The 22,661-nt window shown below is 36.1% G+C and overlaps 1 protein-coding gene across 3 annotated transcripts in view; it reads right to left on the bottom strand.

Moving 5' to 3' along the window:
• The window catches only part of FER (FER tyrosine kinase), a gene marked incomplete at both ends in the record, with an annotated part of 141,144 nt that overhangs the window by 29,805 nt on the left and 88,678 nt on the right, over positions 1 to 22,661 (bottom strand). For all 3 annotated transcript variants that reach the window (XM_079548141.1, XM_079548139.1, XM_079548140.1), the window contains one exon: positions 9,005 to 9,128. In XM_079548141.1, the coding sequence (XP_079404267.1) occupies positions 9,005 to 9,128 (124 nt within the window). The remainder of the gene's footprint in view (positions 1 to 9,004; positions 9,129 to 22,661) is intronic.

The following is a 22,661-nucleotide window of genomic DNA, read 5'->3' on the forward strand; positions in this document are numbered from 1 at the left end:
GACTTTTAATGAAAGCTTGCCATAAGAAATCATGTAGATGCATGTGACCTTATGCCCATTCTCTTTTTTTTTAATCATATTTTATTTAGCTATATATTTGAATGTATCATAATTTATGTTAGGCATGAAAACAATTCCAAGAAAGGAATATTTTAATCTATTAATTCTAGATACAGCCGCAGGAATTGAGTTTCTGAATACTCACTTTCAGATTCCTACAATACTGTAAGCATTTTTATAAAGGTCCTCAATGTCATGGAATGTACAAAAGGCAATGCTGATGAAGGTAGTGTTGTTCTGTGAAATAAAGATCCTTTTGTTGTCAAGAACAGGTCAATCTGCAAAAATGTCTTTTGCAGGTTCATTTTGCATATGAACCAATGTCCCACTACAATTGAATAATCTCTAACAAAGACACCAACTTAAACTTTAAACAAAGAAATTAAAGTTTCTGAAATGAAATAATAAGTCTTCATTTCTACCTAGAAAGAACTACCTGTCATTTTTTCTTTTTCTAAAGCATAATGATACAAACTCCAAAGTTCCACAAGAAACACACGAATTTTCTGCCACAACACTCTGTGAGAAGAGTCCATGAAAAAGGGTGGAAGCATGCAGTACAGAATAACATATAAAAAGTAAGCATACTGCAAATAAATAAGCTAACAATTCTGCATTCTAGCTAGACTTCATATATTTATAAAACTGAAATTTAAAGTTAAAATATGAAAAAGATTGCCTTCCTGAATTTTGTGTTTTCTAGATTCATATGAGACTTACTCTGTTTTGTGGACTCATGTCACCAAGTAGTATGTGAACCTCAATATGATATATTAAGTTGTCACTCCTGCTTTTGCTTAGACACAGATTATAATGCAGGACTGTGCTGCCAAAGTTTAAAATGCTTCAAATAGCAAATACGAAATTAAACGTTCCTCATATTACTTTCACAACAGTATTAAAGGCAATAGGTTGATGAAGAGGGAAAAGAATTAATAAATGACGAGGAATTAACCAACTCAGTAGTTTAAATGGAAAGGAAGTAAGCAATTAGGAACTACACCAACTTTTTCAGTTTTAATTACACAAATGACATAGAAAATGTAAGATCTCTTGAGGGAAAAGGAATCAAATGGAATACCAGTCTTCCAAGCTCATCCCTGAACAAAAGTTCACCAAGAATATCATATTGAATCATCTGTGCAAAATCAGTAATTTCTGGTTATGTAATGAAAGCACATTTATTTTTACAAGTCTATGTAAAACCAGTTTTATGATATTCCAATCTATTCCTAAATAGCAAACACAGTGAAATGAAGAAGTGTTCTCCTCTCCTCTTTTCCTAGATGACAACAGCTGAAGAACACTGCACTGGTAATGCTAGAGTTGGAAGCAAATGCAGTAATATGAAAACTGTGAAAAATGTTTCTTGGAGCATTGCAAAGCACTGACACTTTTATACTGATAAACGTTATGGTCTGAAATACAGTTTTAATAGCCAATTATAAATAAAGGTACTCTGCACAAACAAAAGTACCTCAACGGCACCATACTCTTGGAGAACAGAGACAGCCTGAAGACTCCAAGGGCCTTGGTGCAGCACTAGCAGAGTCCATATTCCCTGCTGCCTGTAAAGGATTGCAGCATCCACTCCTCACATGAGAAGTAGCGTCTTTTAAACATACTCTTTTCAGAAAGGGCAGATAAATCATCAGTTATGAAGAAAACATAGGAGAGAAAGTTATTCAGTCTTCCTGAATATCTGCTTCAAGTCTAGACCATCTCTCCACATAAATACCATGCATTTGTAACAGTTCTTCCACTTCCTATGGTGCTTATGTTACGACTAATAAACCAAATAAAAAATAATAACCTGTCTAAAATCCATAGAGTTGTAACTGCACAGTATAATTTGATAAACTAACAGGATTTAATGAAAAAAAGCTCACTAGACAAGAGGCAAACAAAAACAAAAACAAAAAAACACATGCAAAGGAAGAAATAAAAAATTTGACAAAAATGTTTTATAGTACGGTAGTACTATAAAAGAAAGAAGTTTCTTTTTTCCCCAACAATAACAACATACCTTTCTTAAGTGGCCAAGGCAAACTTAAAGCTCTTTATCAGTGTTCGCATTTGTGGTCATAGCTTTAAATAGAATAGATATGACTTCTAATACCCATACTGTAAAAAAAATACAATTTTATATGAAACAGAGACATCATATAAATAACATTTAAAATCATAGTTATTCAATGATGTGCTGTTTCAACTGTAACACTGATAATAAATCTCTGAAATACTCACTTGTTGAAGCACAATCAACTATAATTAGCCATCAACAGTATAGATATTTTTGATACAGTAATAAAGAAATAATCAAATATGAAAGGTATAGAAACTAAATTTTGCACCATCACTTAATTTTATACATGCTGTTCTGAACTAATCATAAAAAGCTAACTAACAATGACAATGAGTGTATATAGAAGCAAAGAAACAGAAGACTAGCACGTGTTCTGAACATAAGTAACTAAGTTTTTGTGATACCCCTCCCAAAGATAAAATACAAATAAGGTCACATATAATATTTATTTCACTAATATTTTCCTTTATGAAGCCTTTAATACTCCCTCAGGGAAATTCATGAATTATTGAAGTGGATATCATCTTGTAAGAAATTACTGCTTGCACAGTAAACCTTTATGAGCCTATCTAGATGACAGAAAGGCAAATTCATTCCACAGAAACATAGTCTTTCTTCCTAAGACATCAACAGCACAGAAATTACAACAAACGTACTGCAATACCAACTTCTAATCTCTTAGTGCTATAAGAGGAATATGGTATACAAGGAAACATGCTCAAGGAGAATGAGATATTTCAGAATGAAAAAAGCCATTCTACTGAGCACTGAAGTGTCAAAAGGAGGCAATGACTTGTATTTAGCTCCTGTCTTTCACAGAATGTAGGTACAGAAATCAAGTAAGCAGATTCTGAGGGATCTGGCAGATGAAGCTGGCAAGCTGCTATCCACCATATATGGAAGGTCATGGCAGCCTGATGAAGTTCCCACTGATTGGAAAAGGGCAAATATAATCCCCTTTTAGAGAAAAAAACAAGATCCAGGAAACTACAGGCCAGTCAATCTCACCTCTGTGCCTGGCAAGACCATGGAGTGGATCGTCCCAAGGCCCGACTAAGACACACACAGAAAATAAAGACGAGGTGATTGGTAGCATGGCTTCACCAAGGGCAAGTTTTGCCTGACAAGCTTGGTGGTCTTTTATGACGGAGTTACAATTGGTGGATAAAGGAAGAGACCATCATGTACCTGGACTTGTGCAAAGCATTTGACACTATCTTGTATGATATGCTAGTCACCAAATTGGAGAAAAATGGATTTGACGGATGGACTACTCCCTGGATAAGGAATTGGCTGGATGGCCGCACTCAGAGGGTTGTGGTCAACAGCTCAATGCCCTAAAGAAGACAGGTGATGAGTGGGGTACCTCAGCGATCAGAGATGAGATCAGTGTTTTTTAACACCTTTGTATGCAACATGAACAGTGGGATCGAGTGCACCCTAAACAAGTTTGGAAACGATAACAAGCTGAAAAATACATTTGATTCACTAGATGGAAGGAATGCTCTCCAGAGGGACCTGGACAGGCTTGAGAGGTGGCCCATGCCAACATAATGAAGCTCAACAAAGTCAAGTGCAAGGTCCTACATCTGGGTTGGGGCAATCCCAAGCACAGATACATGTTGGGTGGAGAATGGCATGAGAGAAGCCCTGGATAGAAGGACTTTGGAGTGTCAAATAATGGAAGATTCAACTCGAGCCTGCAATGTGCAGCCCAAAAGGTCAACCGTATCCTGGGTTACATCAAGAAAAGCGTTAACAGATTGAGGGAGGTCCTTCCACCCCTCTACTCTGCTTTTGAAGGGACTGAGTGCACCTTCAGTAAGTTTGCAAACAGCACCAAGTTGGGAGGGAGTGTTGATCTGTCAGAGGAAAGGCACTACAGAGGGACCTGGATAGACTGGATCAACGGGTGAAGGTTAACTGAATGAGTTTCAATAGGGCCAAGTGTCAGGTCCTGCATTTTGGTCACAACAACCCTAGGCAACCCTACAGACTTGGGGAGGAGTGGCTGGAAAGCTGCTTGACAGAAAGGGACCTTGGTGTACTGATGGACAGTCAGCTGAATATGAGCCAGCAGTGAACCCAGGTGGTCGAGAAGGCCAATGGCATCCTGGCTTGTACCAGGAGTGGTGTGGTGAGCAGGACTAGGGAAACAATCCTGCTGATGTACTCAATACTGGCCCCACCTTGAGTACTGTGTTCAGTTTTGGGCACCTCAGTACAGGACATAGAAGTGCTGGAGCACCCAATGGTCCAAAAAAGGGCCCATGCAATCCAAACCATTCTATTATTCTATGATTATTCCGTGCTCTTAGAAAGGAGACCTGCTCAGCTCTGGAATTTAGACTACTACTCTCTTGATCCCTAAGATAATTAAATTACTACTGATATACTAAACAGAACAGCAAGCTGAAAAGATCACTTTTCATCTTTTTTGTGGCAGCTGAGCTACTGCGACAGGAAGAAAAAAAAGATTCACAGGAAAGACTAATTAAATCACTCAACATAGTTTCAATTCCTGGTTGGGAAAGAGTTGATACCTCTTTCTAAGATTCTTTACATTAACAGTTAAGGGAAAGAAAAAATCTGGGAAGAAAGAATAGCATATAAACTAGATAAAAGAGGTATTTTCCCAGTCATTTATAATTTAATTAACAGCCCATATTTAATCAGAACTATAGAAATCCCAAATTAACATGCACAGAGCCCGAGTTTCATAGTATGAAGCTGAGCCAACCACTTTTACCTTAATGAGGAGTTTGTAGTACCTAGAAAACTACATTAAATAAAATTGTATTTGCATTAAGGAAAAAAAAAAAAAAGGTGTAGTAGAAATAAAAATGGAGAAACTGGAATACACAAAATGACTGTCTTACCATTGAATACACCTTGAATTCAAAGTATGGCAGATTTCCAGAATAGTAGCTGCCCAGACTGAAAGGAAAGCTTGACTAAAGGGATACCCCTTGAATTTTGTTTTTTCACATCTTCTCATACATTGAAAATAACTCATTTGAGTCCAACTTTACGCTACATTTGGTAAAATGAATAAATGAAGACTGCTGAAATTTAGTGAAAATATTTACTAACTGACCACTTCTAGGATTCTAACTTTTAATTTGATTCTCTCCTAATACTGCATGTTGAAATTTGTTTAAACTGTTATTTTTAAAATCAAACTACTCCTTGTCTGTGAAAGCTCTTCAGGAAGGAGAAAAGCAATTTAATTCTCAAGTAAAGGAGTGAAACCACAATTGAACAAAATAACTGAAAAAAATATATTTCTGCTAGTTTGAATTAGAATCATGCATGTATGATTCATAGATAAAGCTACAACACAATTTTGCACACAGAAATAGTATTTTCTAGACAAAACTGGCTTTCTAATTTTGAAAGGTTGTACTGACTACCAAATGACAGAAACAGAGGAAACACAAAAGACGACTGCTTTTCTCAGTATTAATTTTTTTTTCCAGTTGAGTACTACCATAATTTCAGTTATTTTCTTTAAAACATGATACTGGTGAGGAGGGGGGGAGTGGGAGAAGAGGGAATGTTCAAATTCTCTGAGCAACACAGTTGCTCTGGGTAGGTCTGGAAACTAAAAGGAATTATGGACATCCAACACATGCAAATAAAATTCTGCTGAAGAAGATCACTCATTAATGCTTATTGAAAAAACTGAAGTTATCGCATCTCCATCCTAATCTTCTGTTTCTAATTAACAGGAAAAAAATGGATCTAAACAATAGCAAGGGATAAAAATGAAAAGCAGGGAACAATACTTCAAACTCATTTTAATCATATGCAGATGAAATAACTGCACAGCTCTGTAAATGTTATTTCTTTTAAAAGCATTTTTTCGTGCAGCAGGTTTTTTATCATTATTTTATTTATTTAAGCCCACTCATTTCTGCTTTTTAAACAGAACAAAGAGAGAATAAAGAACAAGTGATTTCTGGACTTCAGAGGAGATGGAAATGCAGATCAAATAATCCCTCACAGGCATTAAGAATTCTAAGTCTGACAAATTCAAACTTTATACTTGCGCTCACTGAAACACCACACCATGCACAGAAATAAAAATCAAAGGGCAGATTAGTTGTTGCATTGGCCCAATTATTGGAAGACTAAGCCAAGGTGTGACTTGGATAGCAATATCAGAAAGCCAGAACAGATTTAAATTTAAAATATACTGGCTAGGTATAGCTAGTGCAGCTACAACTAAAAAGTGGCACTAAAAATCATTTAATAAGCTGCAAGTCTTTAACAGCTAGTCAAACGCACATGGCACTAAATAATGCTCACCTATGTTGCAAAGAAAACAAAAGCAAGGCTCTGAACAAATATTTAAGACAATAAATAGAATGCTGGGGAAAAATCAATAACATGGAAATGAAAAAAAAAATCATTTTGCTGCAAATATATCTAACGATATATTATTTCTTCAGTAACAGTAATTACATCCTTCTGACTTTTAATCACAATAAAAAAAATTCCACTGTGCATTCCGTTTTGTCTGTAGCTAATTTTCTTTTTTCCTTTCAATCTAAGAAGCACTTTTATTTGATGGAGTTTTTGATAAAAAGAGAACAAATTTACTGTTATTTCAAAACAATTCATGTTCTTTTTATACTAAATTTTCTTCCTGCTATACATTAAACTGTTCCATTCTAATCTCAGCATGAAATATGCCCATGAATACCTTGACCCAACAAGGAAGGAACAAAGACTCCCATATTCCTTTAAGAAATCACACTGTCACATAATTGCATCTTCAGTGGTCAGGTAAGGTGGGACTTAAGCTCCGAAGGAGTTCTGAGCCTTATACACCTAACAACTTGCTGACAAAGCACTACAGAGTGGGATTTTTAACATGCTAGCCTCTCACTCCCTAATTTAACATATCTGCTGCATAGCGTAAGAGTGTTGTGTTCACTGGCATGCAATAGGCTCACAATATCCAGCAAGTAACAGATGTCCTGTGCTTCTGCAGCAGATGGGATTTCTTGATAAATGTACAAAGGCTGCTCCAAAAGTAATGCCTCCTATTTTATTATGTTGCCACGTGACACCAGAGGCAAATGGCGGTGGTAGAGGTTGAACTTTCCCACCAATATCCTGTTACATTTTGTTGTGTCTGACAGATGGCAGCAGAGGGGCACTCTGACAAAACGGCGTCTGACACGGAAGTGCGGATGAAGTAAATGTGTGTCAGTGATTCCTCCATGTGGAAAACATGGCACCAATGGACATTTACTGATGATTGCTAAATGTTTATGGAGATCAAACAGTGGATGAGAGCACAGTGCTGAATTTCAGGAACAGCAACAGGGACAGTGAGTCACATCTGCCAGTGCAGATTTTTACAAGAGTGCTATGCAGATGGTTGTTTATTGCTGGTGAAAATGTGTAGTAACTCTGTTGTTACTACAATGTTTTGTAGCTGACAATTTGCTCTATCAAATAGTGTTAATGTGCCCTTTGTTGTACCTTCCATGGAAATAAATAGGAGGCACTACTTTCAGGGAGACCTGTGTCTATCCAACCAGTCATTAAGGCTGGTTGGACAAAAATTCTAAATCCTCAGAAAGGAAAACTGACATGAAAAAAAGAAAAAAAAAAGAAGAAAAAAAACCCCAGAATTACTACTACTAACATTACTAACCTTGGTTGTTTGCTGTCTGATTCAGAGCTTTTCATTATATTTAGGTATCAAATTCAGAACGTAATATAATAAGCATATGATATGCCCAGAGACATAAAACTGAATAAATTTTGAACCTGCCAGAAAATAAGAATGATAAAATAATACTGGAAATGCACATTTACATTTATTAACTTATGCATTTCATAAAACTAACAGTGTTCCAGAAGAGCTCATTTGCCTGCTTGGTTGCATTTTTAAACTGTAATTTTCTTCAGGACAGGTTTACTAAAAATTTTGCTTCTGCCTTTAAAGGAATTAGTAGTTCACAACAATAATCTTCTGTGATATTTTGAGGCAATAATAAATATCCTCTGTGAAGATTTTGAAAAGTAAAAAAGAAGGCACCTTTTCATGACTTGTATGTTTAACTTGTACTAGGTGCATTGGTATATCTATCAATACTCTCTCTGAAATGTATTTTTTGAATCTCCAATTACTGTCTCTGTTAATAGGCACTCCCCTTCCTTACCTCTCCCAAAAAAAAGCTGCAACAAAAATAGAAGATAGATGATAGGGAAAAATAGCAATTAAGAAGACTGCAATTCTGTTTAAGCTTTCTTAAGATAAGTTAAACCCAAAAAAGAATTAAAAAAAAAAAAATACAAATGACACAATAATACTACAAAAATAATTAATACTTTGTAAAAAGGTTTTGAGCTTACTGTGGTCAGAGGAATGTTTTCAAAGATAAATCTACCTTTTTATCTGCAGCTTTTAGAACAATTCATTTTTGATAAAATAAGAAAGAGAAATACAATTCAGATCTCCAAGAATAGCATTCATTAGAACTGTACTAAATATGAAGTGGGCTCGTGATGTACATTCAGTGATGCAGAGTTTATCTACAAATGTCCCACTGACACTGAATCATGGCGAGTTATGCTCTCCATAACGCAAATTCTTCCCATGAAAAAATCATCATAAATAAATCTATACGAAAACAAATGACCTATTTAAACCAAATACTGTAGTATTTATTTTGACCCAAATGAACAAAACACTCAATGACCCGCTTTCAGAAAAAGTGTAGCTTCTAAAAAAGTTCTAGAGATCCTCTGTGTTGATATTAAGCACCATAAACATTGAACCTGCTAGCATTCTGAAAGATCAAAATTACAATATGAGAAAAAAAGTATTTTTCTTACCTGTGTATACAATTTTTCGATTCAAGGTACGCCATACCGGAAGCAGCATCTAATGAAAATTTCACTAACTGTTTGGTCTTCAGCTCATCCTTCTTTTTTCTTAAAAAGGACAGGAAATCGCCTCCTGGAGAAATGAGAAACATGTACAATAAGACATGACAGTTAGGACATTCATATTTGTTTCTCATTAGGGTCAAGAGACCAAACAGAATGAAGTTATTCAGTGTAATTCTCAGCCCATCAGTTTGAAGTTAGCCTAAGAGAAGGAAGGAAAGAATTAATTACCAGGATGAAAACTGTACACTACATGATGAATAAAAGCTGCATTTTGTTACAAACAAAATCTTTAGCAGTGCAACATTAAATACAGACATTCATGAAAACTGCTGACAAAAACAACTTAAACTTTGTGACAAATACAGTTCTCCTATCACAGAATGACTGTTGTAGAAGTTTAAAATAATAGCTAATAAAATGATTACTTCCTATTGGGTACAAGAAAACAGTTGATTTTAGAGTAAAGTAGAGTAGAACAACAGAATGGCTAGAAGAAGCTTTCAGAGATCTTACAGTTGAGTGGCCTGATCAGTCCAAGGCTAGCCAAAAGTTTAAGCATGTCATTCAGGGCATTATCCAAGTGCCTACTGAACACTGACAGGCATGTGGCATCATTCCTCCTTTCTGGGAAGGCTGTTGCATTGCCAGACTGCATTCATGGTAAAGACATTTTACCTCACGTTCCAATGATTTTTTAACTGATCTGAGGTGGTGTTTCTCAAAGTACACTGAAGCCACTGGAGGGGTAACAAAGTGTTTTATGTTTTACTTGTCAGGCAATGTGAACCACCTATTTGGTGCCAGCAATCAAAAGCGAACAAATATTACTGTAGCTCCACAGTTCATTGTTTTGCAGTAACTAATTTGTTGCTGTCCTGTCTCAGGAGGAGAAGCTGCAAGCAGAAAGGATTCCTGAAAGGCAATCTGTGTTTGTAACCAAAAGTCTCTGAAAGCCTGACTTACAACAAACACAAGTAGTGGAGGCATTTCTACAAACACTGCAACATCATGTTCAGATAGAATATTTGTATTAAAAATGTATTTGAAAATATATTTCAAAAACAATATATATATTGTTCCAGGCAAAGACTAAAAATCATAGTGAAGCTTTCCACGTCACAATATTGTTTGAAAAAGTGTAGCCAGCTCTTGCTCTAGTCTCGTTTCTCTTCTCAATGCACTAAATTGACAATAGCAATTCTCTCTTGCAAGTAATTGCACTGCAATACAATTTCATAAACTACCTTTCTTAGCAAAGTAGAAAGACATTATATAGCTAGAAGTCTCATGTGGAATTTCCTTTGGAATTCAGTTCTATTTATATTTCATATTGTAAGAAATACAATCAGAGATCGTTAAAGAGAAGAGTTTGCTGTTGCAAAGCGTAACTTTAAAGCCCTTTAAATATTATCATGGAGCAACAGAAAAGTGAATTAGTATCTTAACCACCAATTACTGCACTCTTCATTTACTCATTTTTTCCAGAGATCAAATTTATTTTAGTACAATGATTTGAAGATGATGGCTTGATATGCTGTCTCTCAGTGAAAACTCTGAAAAAATAATACACAGACAACATTTCTTCCATTTTGCTTTTTCTGTATGTACAGTAGTACCATGGGAAAGCCACAGAATATTATCACAGAATGACCGCATGGTTGAGGTTGGTATGATCCATGTGGTCCAGCCTCAGCTCCCGCAGGAACACCCAGGGCAGGGTACCCAGGATCATGCCTAGGTGGCTTTTGGAGATCTCCAAGGAGGAAACCCCACAGCTTCTCTGGACAACCTGTGCCAGTGCTCTACCAACTGCGCAGCACAGCAGTGCTTCCTGACGTTGAGAGAGAACCTCCTCTGTTCCAGTCTGTGTCCACTGTCCATAGTTCCGGCACTGGGCACCAGCGAAAAGAGCCTAAGTCCATCCTCTTCATACTCCCGTAAGGTATTTATAGACACCGATGTGATCATTCCTGAGCCTCCTCTCCTGTACATTGAGCAGCCTCAGCTGTCTCAGATTTGCCTCACAGGAGAGGTGCTGCAGCCACTCAATTACCTCTGTGGCCCTTTGCTGGACAGTTTTGTGTCACATGCAAACTTGCTGAGGATGCACTCTGCCCTATAAAGCAGATCACTAGTGAAAATATTAAACAGAACTGGGCCCAGTACTGGCCCCTGGGGCACACCTCTAGTTGCTGGCATTCGTTTTCTTACTACTCAGATTCCAAATAAACACATGATTAATGCTACCTGATACATTCTTTCTTCAGTCACAAATCTCTGGCAATTTTTAGGAAAGAATGAATGTATGTAACAGCTAAACACAGTCTGCTTAAAGTAATCTGTAAGAGTAACAAAAGGTTTGCACAAACCATATAATTGAAACTCCGGGTCATCTAAGTATTTCAAACTAGACTGACAGAACACAATGCATGATGACAACAGGAAAGGTGAGTGATTTTTATTTTTTTTTAAACACAAATTATGCTGGGCAGGCACATGAGCAGGCAAATATTGCATCCAGACAGCACCAATAGCAGTGCCGGTGCAATGGAGCCTACAATGTCCTTCACTCAAAGGTTGCATAATCCACAGATGGGAAATGAAGGCCCGACTGGATGCCCTTGAAACTAAAGCCAATTTCAAATGACTTCCATTTTATCTTCCAAAAAATGGTTACATGTATTACACTTTCAAAGTCTGACAGGTGCTATCTTGGAATATTTAATTTTAAATTCTCAGGAAATCTTAAAAGAACAGAATAACATTGCAAACTCAACTGAGCAACAATCATCCTTCTTTTAATCTAAGAGGTTACTGACAGTTTCGTAGCTGACTCATAGATACTGCCAGAGAGAAGGAAGATAAAAACTCCATTGAAGGATGTGTAATTTATTGCATGTATAAACAGAAACATTCTGTTTATAGGAGACAGTTAAAATCATTTTAAAGCAATCCCCCCTCACTCCTTGAACACATACAAACCAGCAACACTACATTCAGAGCTGACGAAAATCACTGTGTTTATATACCATGGACTTACTGCTCTGTACATAGGAATCATCTTTTAATTAGGAACAATGACTAGTAAGCCCTTATGAATGTGAAATTCTTCCAAACTCAACAAACTGAATCACAGTTGTGGAAAAGTACATCAAGAAACCTTATAGAAAAAGCATGTAAGGACACATGGAGTCACTCAAGACTAGACCCAATGAGGCCCTTGGCAGCTTCATCTACTGGGAGGCGCTCTCACACAAGGCAGGGAGGTTAAACAAGATAATGGTATCTTTAAGGTCCCTTCAAACCCAAGCTGCTCTATGATTCTACAACATTCTAAAAATATAGATATATCCTCAATCAATCAATATTCCTACTTTGAATATTGAGATTTCCAACAACTTACTTCAGAAAGAACTGAAAGAAAGATAAGCTCAGCTTGATAAACTATGAGAAAAGATGCCTTTGCATACAGTCTCATTAAAAATTAAGAAACAAGTCCTTAATAAGAAAGGTCTATTTATACAACGTTCTACAACAAGATCAGATTAACTGTAGGTACAATCACAGAAGCAATGTTAAAATCCTTACAGCAAAAGTAGAAATCTTTTTCAAAGCAAAATAGTTATTGATAAAACTCTTCCTTGGAAATATCATTGTGGCAAGGAAAAGAGGCATTCTTCCACTCTCAGTAGAACTTGTAATGAATCAAATAGCAACAAAGTCGTTTCTAAAAGTTCCATCCTACTGAACTCTCCAATCAAATTTATCAAATTGATAATATGTATATATTCTGCATAATAATTAACATTCAGTATGAAAAATGACTAAAGTCTGCACTGAAAACTACTAGTGATTCTGGTCTTAAGTGATTAGTAATGACTTAATTTGTAGCGATTCTTTTTTTTTGTTTCTTACTGATTCCTGTTGTGAATACTCAAAATGCTCGTGACTCTAAAATTAAGACTGCAAATTCTTACAGGAAGGCTGTAAACTTTGCTTTTCAGAGCCTGTGGACACTGATTAGAGAAGAAACAAAAGCAATACAACTGTCTATATTTTGCACGGCAACTCCAAATTTTCTCTCATTAGGTACCCTAAAGACACTAGTAGCTTAAAAACAGAGCACCGCGAAGAACATGGGAGACAAATTACTTTTTTTACTATTTATGTAAAACTGCAATTTTTAATTTATAGGTTATCTTACATGTTCAGTGTTTCAGTATCAGAATATCTGTGCCATGAGAAGCACACTAACCTCTAAACAATATCTACGAACTACCAAAACTTATAACAACTTACTCTTCCATTATTACTCGTGACAGTCAATTACAGGAAAATTAATGAAGTAGAAATAAAGAAAGAAGAAAACAAAAAAATCAGGGACATGTATAACTCAAATGAAGTAGCAGAACAATATATCCAGATATATTAATGTGAAAACTACGGTGTTGTTTCTATTTTTTTCACTGTATTGCACATTCAGCAAGTTATTCCTGATACTTTAAAAATATTCAAAATACTTCTTGTGTGATAGAAGAGTATATGTGCAACAAATGAAGTGTCAAAGTTCAGATTGCTTTGTCAGCTGTGTGTCCAGCCATGCAAAAACAAGACATAAATTATAGTACATGCAGTATTTCCAATCTGCTTTGCCTTCCTATCATGTAAGTGCATAATCATATGCTGGAGGACGTCTGAATTTTGGTCACATGAGACAGAGAGACTTCAGGGACACGTAAAGTCCAGGCTCCGGCCACTGAAGTATTAACTGCCTTGGAACCTCTCACCTCATGCTGAGGGACTTCTAAGAAGGTACTCTAAGGAGTACAGTAGCATAGATGAGCCTTGTAACTCACCATGCTCAAGTGAATCCAGCTAACAAGCCATGTGCTTCTCTAACTCACTTCCTAAAGGTGAGAATCTAGCCTAAACAGAAATTCCCTTTATTAAATAACTCCAAGCTTCCATGAAACACTCGGGATAAAGCAGGTTCTGTCTGTGTTATTTTCTCCAAATATTTTCTCCCAAACACTTGCACATGAAATTTTGTCTTTCCAGAAGAATATTGTTAAAAAATAACTTATCTTTCTTTGTTTAACACACAGAATACAGAGGCTACTTAAATCAAAACTCCTTTTATCTAACAAGAACATAAACTCATCTTCGCTGGGGTTTCAGATAAAATGGTCACAGAAGAAAAAATCTGTGGTAAAAACATAATTTAAACATTAAAAAAATCCTTCTGAATTACGTAAACATTAAAAGAGAATTCTGAACTGAATATGAAAAATTAAATAAATGTAATAATAATTTGAAAGATCAGTTTTTCTCCAAATGCACAGAAATTCCCCGCTCTCCACAATCAATGGTAAGGGCTCTGCTCACAAAGAACAAGCGGCAATGAGGCATCTAAAGAAAAGTTACCCATCTCCATTCCAAAATTTAGAAATAACAAAGACTGTAAATTTGTTTCTAATACATCTAGGCAATCAGAGTAAGATATCTACTTTTATTGGCTCACTCTTGATCAGCACTGAAAGGTGCTCAATTTCTTATGTCAGGATTTGTCAAATTGGCAGAGTGTGAGCCTTCAATTTCCCATGGTATTAATGTATATTTGTACCATTAGGATGTGCTTGATTTTCAGTGTTTGGCCTGTATTTTATGAATTTCTAGAGTTCTGAGCAAAAATAGCACAGTATACCTCAAGCTGTATATAGCATTTTTTGTAACTATCATCAAAAACACAGTCAATAAAAATTATCCTGATCTCTCTCATTGTCACAAGAGTGAAAGAAGGCAGCAAATATGTTAGTTTTTCTGTCTTCTGTTATCTTTCCTTCAGCAGAGGTAATGAAAATGCATTTTAGATACTCTGTTCAATACTGATTTGAAAGCGCTCTCAGCTATTGTCAAAATAAAAATAGCAACAATACATACAATTCATTCCATACAGGATACATGCCATTTTAGGTTAAACCTGATTATCCTCATTATTGTTACAAAACTGACTGTTCTTTATAGGCTGCTACAGCTATTTATGTTGGCAGGAAAGCATCCATACGAGTACTTTCAGTGCTGAGGATATCGATACACACTCTTCAGTGCAGAACTCTAGCTATGTAGTATCTTTATGTCCTTCTGAGAAGAAGTTTTAATATAATCCCCCAGTTCATTATTAGTAGCAAAGTGTCAGAACATAATCTCTAAAGTAATAACTGTTGATAAAAATGAAATAAACAAATCAACTAGACTATGAGACAACAGAAACAAAACTAGATGGCAACAAAACAGTAAGCAATGTTTTCTCCTAGATGCAGAATTTCCATTGTATGCTACATGGTTGCTGATATTCCGGTTAATGGCACACAACACTACTATGAAATGAGATCTGCTCCAACCACTGTAAGTGCTACAGGAATAATCAGACCATTACAGAATTACTACCAAGCAGAAACCAACTACCAGTTTAGGGTTAATAGGGAAATAAATAACAGAACTGGAGGGTCTGCCTAATATGACTGATTTATTAAGTAAAAGACAATATGTAGTACAAAAGCAGAAAGCAATATGACTATATTAAGTCTCCCTGCAATAACTGGATTCCTTAAAAGCAGCCTCTCGTGTGAGAACATAAAATACTTCTTGTTACGTACAGACATTTTAACAGAGAGAAAATACCACATATCAACTTTTCCTACAAGTGGCCATGCTTCATAACATAAACTTTATACTGTACTTTATGTAGTATTTTATGACTATGTAACAGTACAATTAATAGAGCATGCAAAACCAAGCTGAAGTTCTGCAAGAGAAAAAAACCAAACCTGTGATCTGTAAGAAGGAAAAAGCCGAGGAACAGCAAAGAAAAAAAATACCTCCTTACAAGTTATTTAATTTTAGCAATCTCTGACTTTAATGGCATTTATAACTAGGAGCATTTCATGTTTCGGTGCTCTCTTTAGCTGGTGCTGTAAGTGGTACCATCCTACTTGTTCTAGGCACTCACGGTATTTTTGTAATAATAAGATACTGAATGTACGTAAAATAAACTTCTGAAATGATGACAGGCAATCTTCCACTTTAGCTGTTGATATCATATCCAGATAGTGTATATATTTCACCCAGATTAAATAGTAACATAGATTAAACAATGTTTAAAACAATAATTATAGCAATATTGATACATATAGTAACATAGCAGAAATTATTATTTACTTGTAAGATTTAATGATGTGGGAGAGTTTCCTTTACTACATAGCCTTATTAAGCAGCAGTTTCTTTAAACAGCCCACAGTCTGTTTCTGTAACTCTCAATAGTCACTTAACTAGGAGGAGATCCACGACTCAATATTCTTAAGTGTCTTATAAGCTATACTAATATAATTGAAATGTTTTATCTGCACCTGTATTTGTAAATTTCAGGGTTCACAACATCAGTCTTTGATTTCCTCAAGTCAACAAATGCACATTTCCTTTGCTGCTCATATGCCTTTTCAACTAAGACAAATAAGCACTGCTGCTTACAGCTACAGATTTTAAATGTTAAACATACATCGGTAGCAATTCAAGAACAGTTCTTTAATTAAACAGCTGTTTGAGAAACTGTTAAAAATGTCTTTAAACATGCTTAGCGTTCATTTAAAAATCTTTAACTTTCATTAAAACATTGTGATCTCACTTTTCTACTAGTAGATCATTTGTGCGTAAGGCAGTATTTCCAAATTCTCCCCCCACTTTTTCTCACTGTAACTAAGTAACAGAAATTGTAAACCAGAAGTTTTTCAAGTACCTGCGAATTAGTATTGCAGAATCCAGTTAAAACTTCATTTTTCCTGTTAAGCAAACCAAATAAAAGTCTCTCTCATGCAAAGTTTTGTAATAGCACTGTTAACATTGTTGGAAACAAAGTATGACTGAAGATGCATATAGGTGAAAGCAAAAGATGAAAGATTTGAAAAGATATAACTTGCACTGAGAGCCAAGTACAAGATAAGAAGCACCAAAGAGATACACATGGAGAAAACGTTTGCACCAGAACGTGCAAATGACTTCTGAGCAGAAGATTTACAATGATACTCTCAAAGATATCTGAAAAGTCATGGCAATCATGTGAAGTCTCCTGTGACTGGAAAACAGGCAACATCATACCCACTTCTAAAGGTAAAAAGGATGACCCTGGGAACCACTGATATATTAGTCTCACCTCTCTGCCTGGAAAGATCATGGAGCAAATTGTCCTGGAAGCTATGCTAATGTACATGGTAGACCAGAAGCTGACATGGAAGAATCAGCATGGCTTTACTAGGAACCTGGCTTCACTAGGTTGGTCACATCCACCTGACTAACCTAATGGCCTTTTATGATGGTGTCACTGCATCAATGAACAAGAGAATGTTCACTGGTGGACTGTGCATGATGGTCAGTGACTCAGTGTCGGGACAGAGATCAGTGACAAGTGGTGAGACCTCACGTGGAGTATTGAGTCGAGATGTGGAGTCCTCAGTACAGGAGACATGGAGCTAGTGGAGTGCTTCCAGAGCATGGCCACAAAAATGATCCTACGGATGAAATGCCCCTCCTAGGAGGACGGGCTGACAGAGCTGGGGCTGTTCATACTGGAGAAGAGAAGGCTCCAAGATCAGCTAATAGTGGCATTTCAGTATCTAAAGGGGAGCTACAGGAAAGAAGGGGGCAGACTCTTTAGCAGAGTTGTGATAGAGCAAGGGGAAATGGTTTCAAGCTTAAAGACTGTAGATTTAGATTAGATATAAGGAAAATTAATTTTAAATTAAGGATAGCGAGGCAATAAAACTGGTTGCCCCAAGATGTGGTGGAAGCCTTGATTGTGAGGACTTTCAAGGTGAGGCTGGATCAGCCTCTGGACAACCTCATCTAGCTGTTCACTGCAAGGGAAATGAACTAGATGACCTTTATAGGTCCCTTTCAACTCTAAGGATTCTATGATTCTATGACAATACAGTGCAGATGATTCATTAGTACAAAGTGCACTCAAAATGAAGCAGACAAAAAGGGTTGAACCCATTTTACATGCTATTTTGCTTTCATATAACAGGATAATGTACTACTGTAGTAATATACTACAAAGGAGGAAAATATTAACAATGACCAGCAACCTTGTCTTAATCTGGAACATGAAGCCAATGACTGCGCTGCAGTAACTACTGATCCCTGAAGTCAGCTTGCCATCACCAGTTGAGAGGAACTCAGAAATTACAGCAAGGTATCAACAGACAAAATTTTGACCTTCATGTCACACAAAATAATTCTGTCAAGGCAACTTGGACATTTTGTAGTGATGAGGATACAGGTCTATGTGTGGGTAAAAGTCACCTACTTCAAAAACTAACTAAAAGGAAAATCATCTTCCCCCAGAAAGTCTTTCATTTGGTAACTGGACTATGTTCAAAAACAACAGTCAGTATCCATTAAAGGGACAGCAGATTAGAAAGCAGAGAGAGACTCTCCAACAGAATATACATGAAGAACAATTCTTTTTTAAGAAGAAAAACAATGAACAGTTATTTCTAAATGCTTTATGAATATTATTATTATATTAACATTTCATTTTTCATATTATTATAATATGAAAATATTAATAAATATTTTACGTAAAACAAAAAGTGAAATAGTGTGAATGAGTACCACCAAATAGAACTAAAAAAATAAATAGCGGAGAATTTCCTGCAGCTACAGAAAAACTGAATCTTTATATTCAGTTGGTATGAGATTTCTGTAAATCTTTTGACTACTTGATCATGGACTAAATTTTCATTTATTTTTCTATATACTATATTCTATTTCTATATGAAACAAACTGTATAATCAAAATCTAAAATATTTTAAAAGATAAAAATCGAAAACTAGTCTCAAAATTACAAGAAAAGAAGACTGTTAAGTGGGATTTCGGTCTTACTAACTTAATTTTATTCTATCAGGAGGTCTGAGCTAAAAGGAATCCTTAATGACCTCCACCTATTATGCAGCAAAGAAATCTGACTGTTCCCCCTGCTTTCTTAATATTTTTACAGGAGGAAACCATGCAGAAAGTAAGAGAAAGGCAGAGTCTCACAGGAGAGCAAAATGCTAAAAAATGCTAAAAAAAAAATGCAAAATGCAGAGTCTCACAGAAGAGCGGAAGGGATGAAGAAATGAGGTCTAAATGCACATGTGTATTTTGCAAGAGGGCTGGATGGGAGAGGTGAGGTTGGAAGACAGAGGGAAGCCATGGACAGGTCTTTGGTTCACAGTGTGATATTACTAATGAAAGAGAAGGTGGCAGAATAAGCAGCAAGGCTGCTTGCAGAAGAGTTGAGACAAATAAAAAGAAGCTGGAAGCTTAACAGAAAGCAAGATGAAAGCATAACGTAATAGGCAGAAAACAAGAAAGAGACAGAGAACATATCTGCATGAAAGGCAGCCATATGGCAGACAGAAAACAGTTTTAGCAGTTTAGGTATTGAATCAAATAGACTATTTGACTAAAACTATCTTCCAGAGGAAAAAAAAAAAACTTGAATGAAAAACAAAGTCACAGTCACTATCACTATTAAACATCTGCACCTTATCTGAATCTGCATAGAGTTCAATCAACTGCTTTTTCTTTCATATTGATTTTTGATGCACTGTGCAGTAATTCTGTATGGGATTGTGAGACATGACAGAGATCTGAAATCTGGCAAAAAGCAGTAACTGATTTGCAATACAACCAGTAGCCAGAGACTAAAGAATTAAGGAATTCCTAAAGAAAAAATAATGGGGAGAAAAGAATAATCTCTATTCAGATCTCACTGCCTCTAGAAGCACAGAATAGATAAAACATATAAAGCAGAAAACAACACAGCAGCTGAATCACAGAACATTCTGTGAAAAAAAAAATTATAATCAATCAGAATTCCAAGCCTATAAATGCAATCAGCTGCTGTCAGAGACAGCAAACTTAAACTTGAGGCTGAGGAAAGCCATAGTGTACACATTAGTCTTAGGTACAGCCAGGTATTGTTCATATTTAGACGTTCCAACTTGCAGTAAATCTCAGATTATGTGGATACTATTCATCATATTAGCAAATAAATGGCACACACGTCAGTCTCAGCAACAAGACCATGGTCCCAAATGGGCTTAGCTTCAGATAGCTAACAGCAGAAATATATGGACTTGGCTGTGATTTAGTGCTATGCCCTAAAATATTACTGCATACAAAAAATATGAGTAATTCCACAAAAGTCAGGTTATATTTAGAAGGTTGCATCAGCTTCACCTCCAAATCTGCAGATATTCCTCCACTATATGCTGTGTTGTAGTCATTTCTACCAAAGACCAGAAAGAGGGCCTACTAGGTGAGGAAGAATGCTTGTCTTTATTTGCAGATTCCTCCAAACCACCTCTGGAGATCAAAGTGCTGTAACATACAGAAAGTAGCAAAGCAGTCACCAGAGTTTCAGAAGAGTAAAACACGATGGAACAAAGACAAATACAAATAAAGTCAGGATAGCATGAACAACCCCAAAGCTTGGGCTAGTAATGGCTGTATCAGATTCTGTTACAGGTATTACAGAAATGGCACTGTCCTTTCTGAATGTGTCTAGGAGCCAGCACAGGAGAAATCATGCAGTGCTGCACCTGATCTAATAAAGCTTGTCACCTCTGAGTTGTTCTTTTGTTGATGGCATGCTTAATTTGCATCTCAATAATTCAGTTCAAATCTGAACAGGTTACCTTATTCAGTTGCAAAGATAGCTGTTAATGACCTTGCTGAACTTCACCTTGAAAACAAGCTGGGCATGTCTATACAAAATCTGAACATAAATAGTGGAAACCCAGAGTTAATGACAAATTCAGACAAACTTATCAAACTATCAGATTACTAAACATGTTCATCTCTCAACTTGTTTCCAGCTGCAAGTGTTCAAGAGACCTACTCCAGTGTAATTCAGCAAGAGTCTAAACAAAAAAAAGAACACAAACATAGCACACAATTAAATAGGAGAATTTGGTGGTTTTTTTTGAAAACACATATCTGCTATCAAATAGGAATTCTGTGGATCAAGTGGGAATGCAGGCAAGTGTGTCAGTACAAAGCATTTAGCACTACAGTGAAAAATATCCAGAAATGTCCATTGGGGAACAAAAATGCACACTCAGAGCAGATCACTAATAAAACAGATTAGACGATGGCTACAGAACAAATTTAGCAAAGATAAACAACTCCTAGAAAACTGTTCAGAACTGAATGAGGTAAAGATATAATACAGAGAGAAAATTTAGTTATTAAAGTCTGTATCATAAGCTAGAGGAAGTTAAAGTTTCACCCAACAGACAAGCTGCATTCTTGAAATGCCCTTTTTGGAATTCCTCTTTAGGAATTTTTTTGAAAAGAAAAAGTTTTAAAATATTTTGGGATATAATTTTAACTATTAATTATAAAAATGTTCAACTGTGTAGAAACAAGAAACAGATTGAAAGATGTATGCTGGTGACTAAACAGTCCATAAGCTCAAAGTAATAGATTGTGAAAAATCTCACAGCAAGCTTCCTTCTATTGTCATGATTCAACAGCTGGAACTTACAATGATGCTTGCATCTGCAGTCAACTGAGAAAATCCTGCCAGGGTGAGGCAGTGGAGTGTGATAATGGTGGTTACCTTGAAAGCCTGTATAGACTCTGAAGGAACCTTTGAAGCTTAAACTGTCGAAAGACTGGTATGAAGTGGTATCTGTACTACAATATTATACAGCTACCTTTAAAATCCCTCAATCTTATAACACACAATTCACAAACACGCAAAGTTCCTAGCTGTAAAATACATTAGGGCAATTTAAAACCTAAGTCAATTGGAATGAACATCAAGTAGGAGAAGAAAGAATTCTGTGACTTGAGAGTGCTCCATGCATTTATAAATCACATAGTATTTTGGTTTTCTTTTTTAATTCCTAGATCTAGGAAGAGAAAGAAAAAGCTCTTCTAAGTTTCCTTTGATTGCATGGGAGATTATCTTAATTATACAATTAAGAGCAAAAGAAAATAGAATTAAGTGACCCTGAGTGTTTCAGTGACTTAAGTGAATTAAAATAATTTATTATCAAAACAGAAGTGCCATAAAAAGACCCATGATCTGTTAAGAGAGAAGCTGGGATCAGGATAATACTACTTAAGAAGGATAAAAGAAAGGTGTCCTACTTTCTCTCATTCCTGTCTTTCCCATGAAAAGATGCAGGGTTCACTTGCACAGAAGGAATCAACAGTAAGCAAGTTTTTCAACCCCTTCGTTATTTTCCAGGTAACTTCTGCATCCTAGCAAAATTCTAGATCTCTTTTCTCAGGCTGTCAGTATGGATTCTAGCCTGTTTACACACAGTACTAGCAGCATTCCAGGCAGTTTCTCTGATCGTTATCTAAACTTGCAAAAAAAAAAAACGAGCTGCTATGTAAACTCCATATGGCCTGTGTGGCATTTAAGAGACTCTGGCAAATTGTTCTTTTCTTTTTATGAATAACAAAGCAGCTCTTCATTATTACTTCTCTTCCTATAATTAACCCAGAAAATACGGGTATGTAATTTTGTAGATTGATGTGGCA

The sequence above is a fragment of the Tetrao urogallus genome, assembly GCF_951394365.1.
Source record: "Tetrao urogallus genome assembly, chromosome: Z".
Taxonomy (NCBI): Eukaryota; Metazoa; Chordata; class Aves; order Galliformes; family Phasianidae; genus Tetrao; species Tetrao urogallus.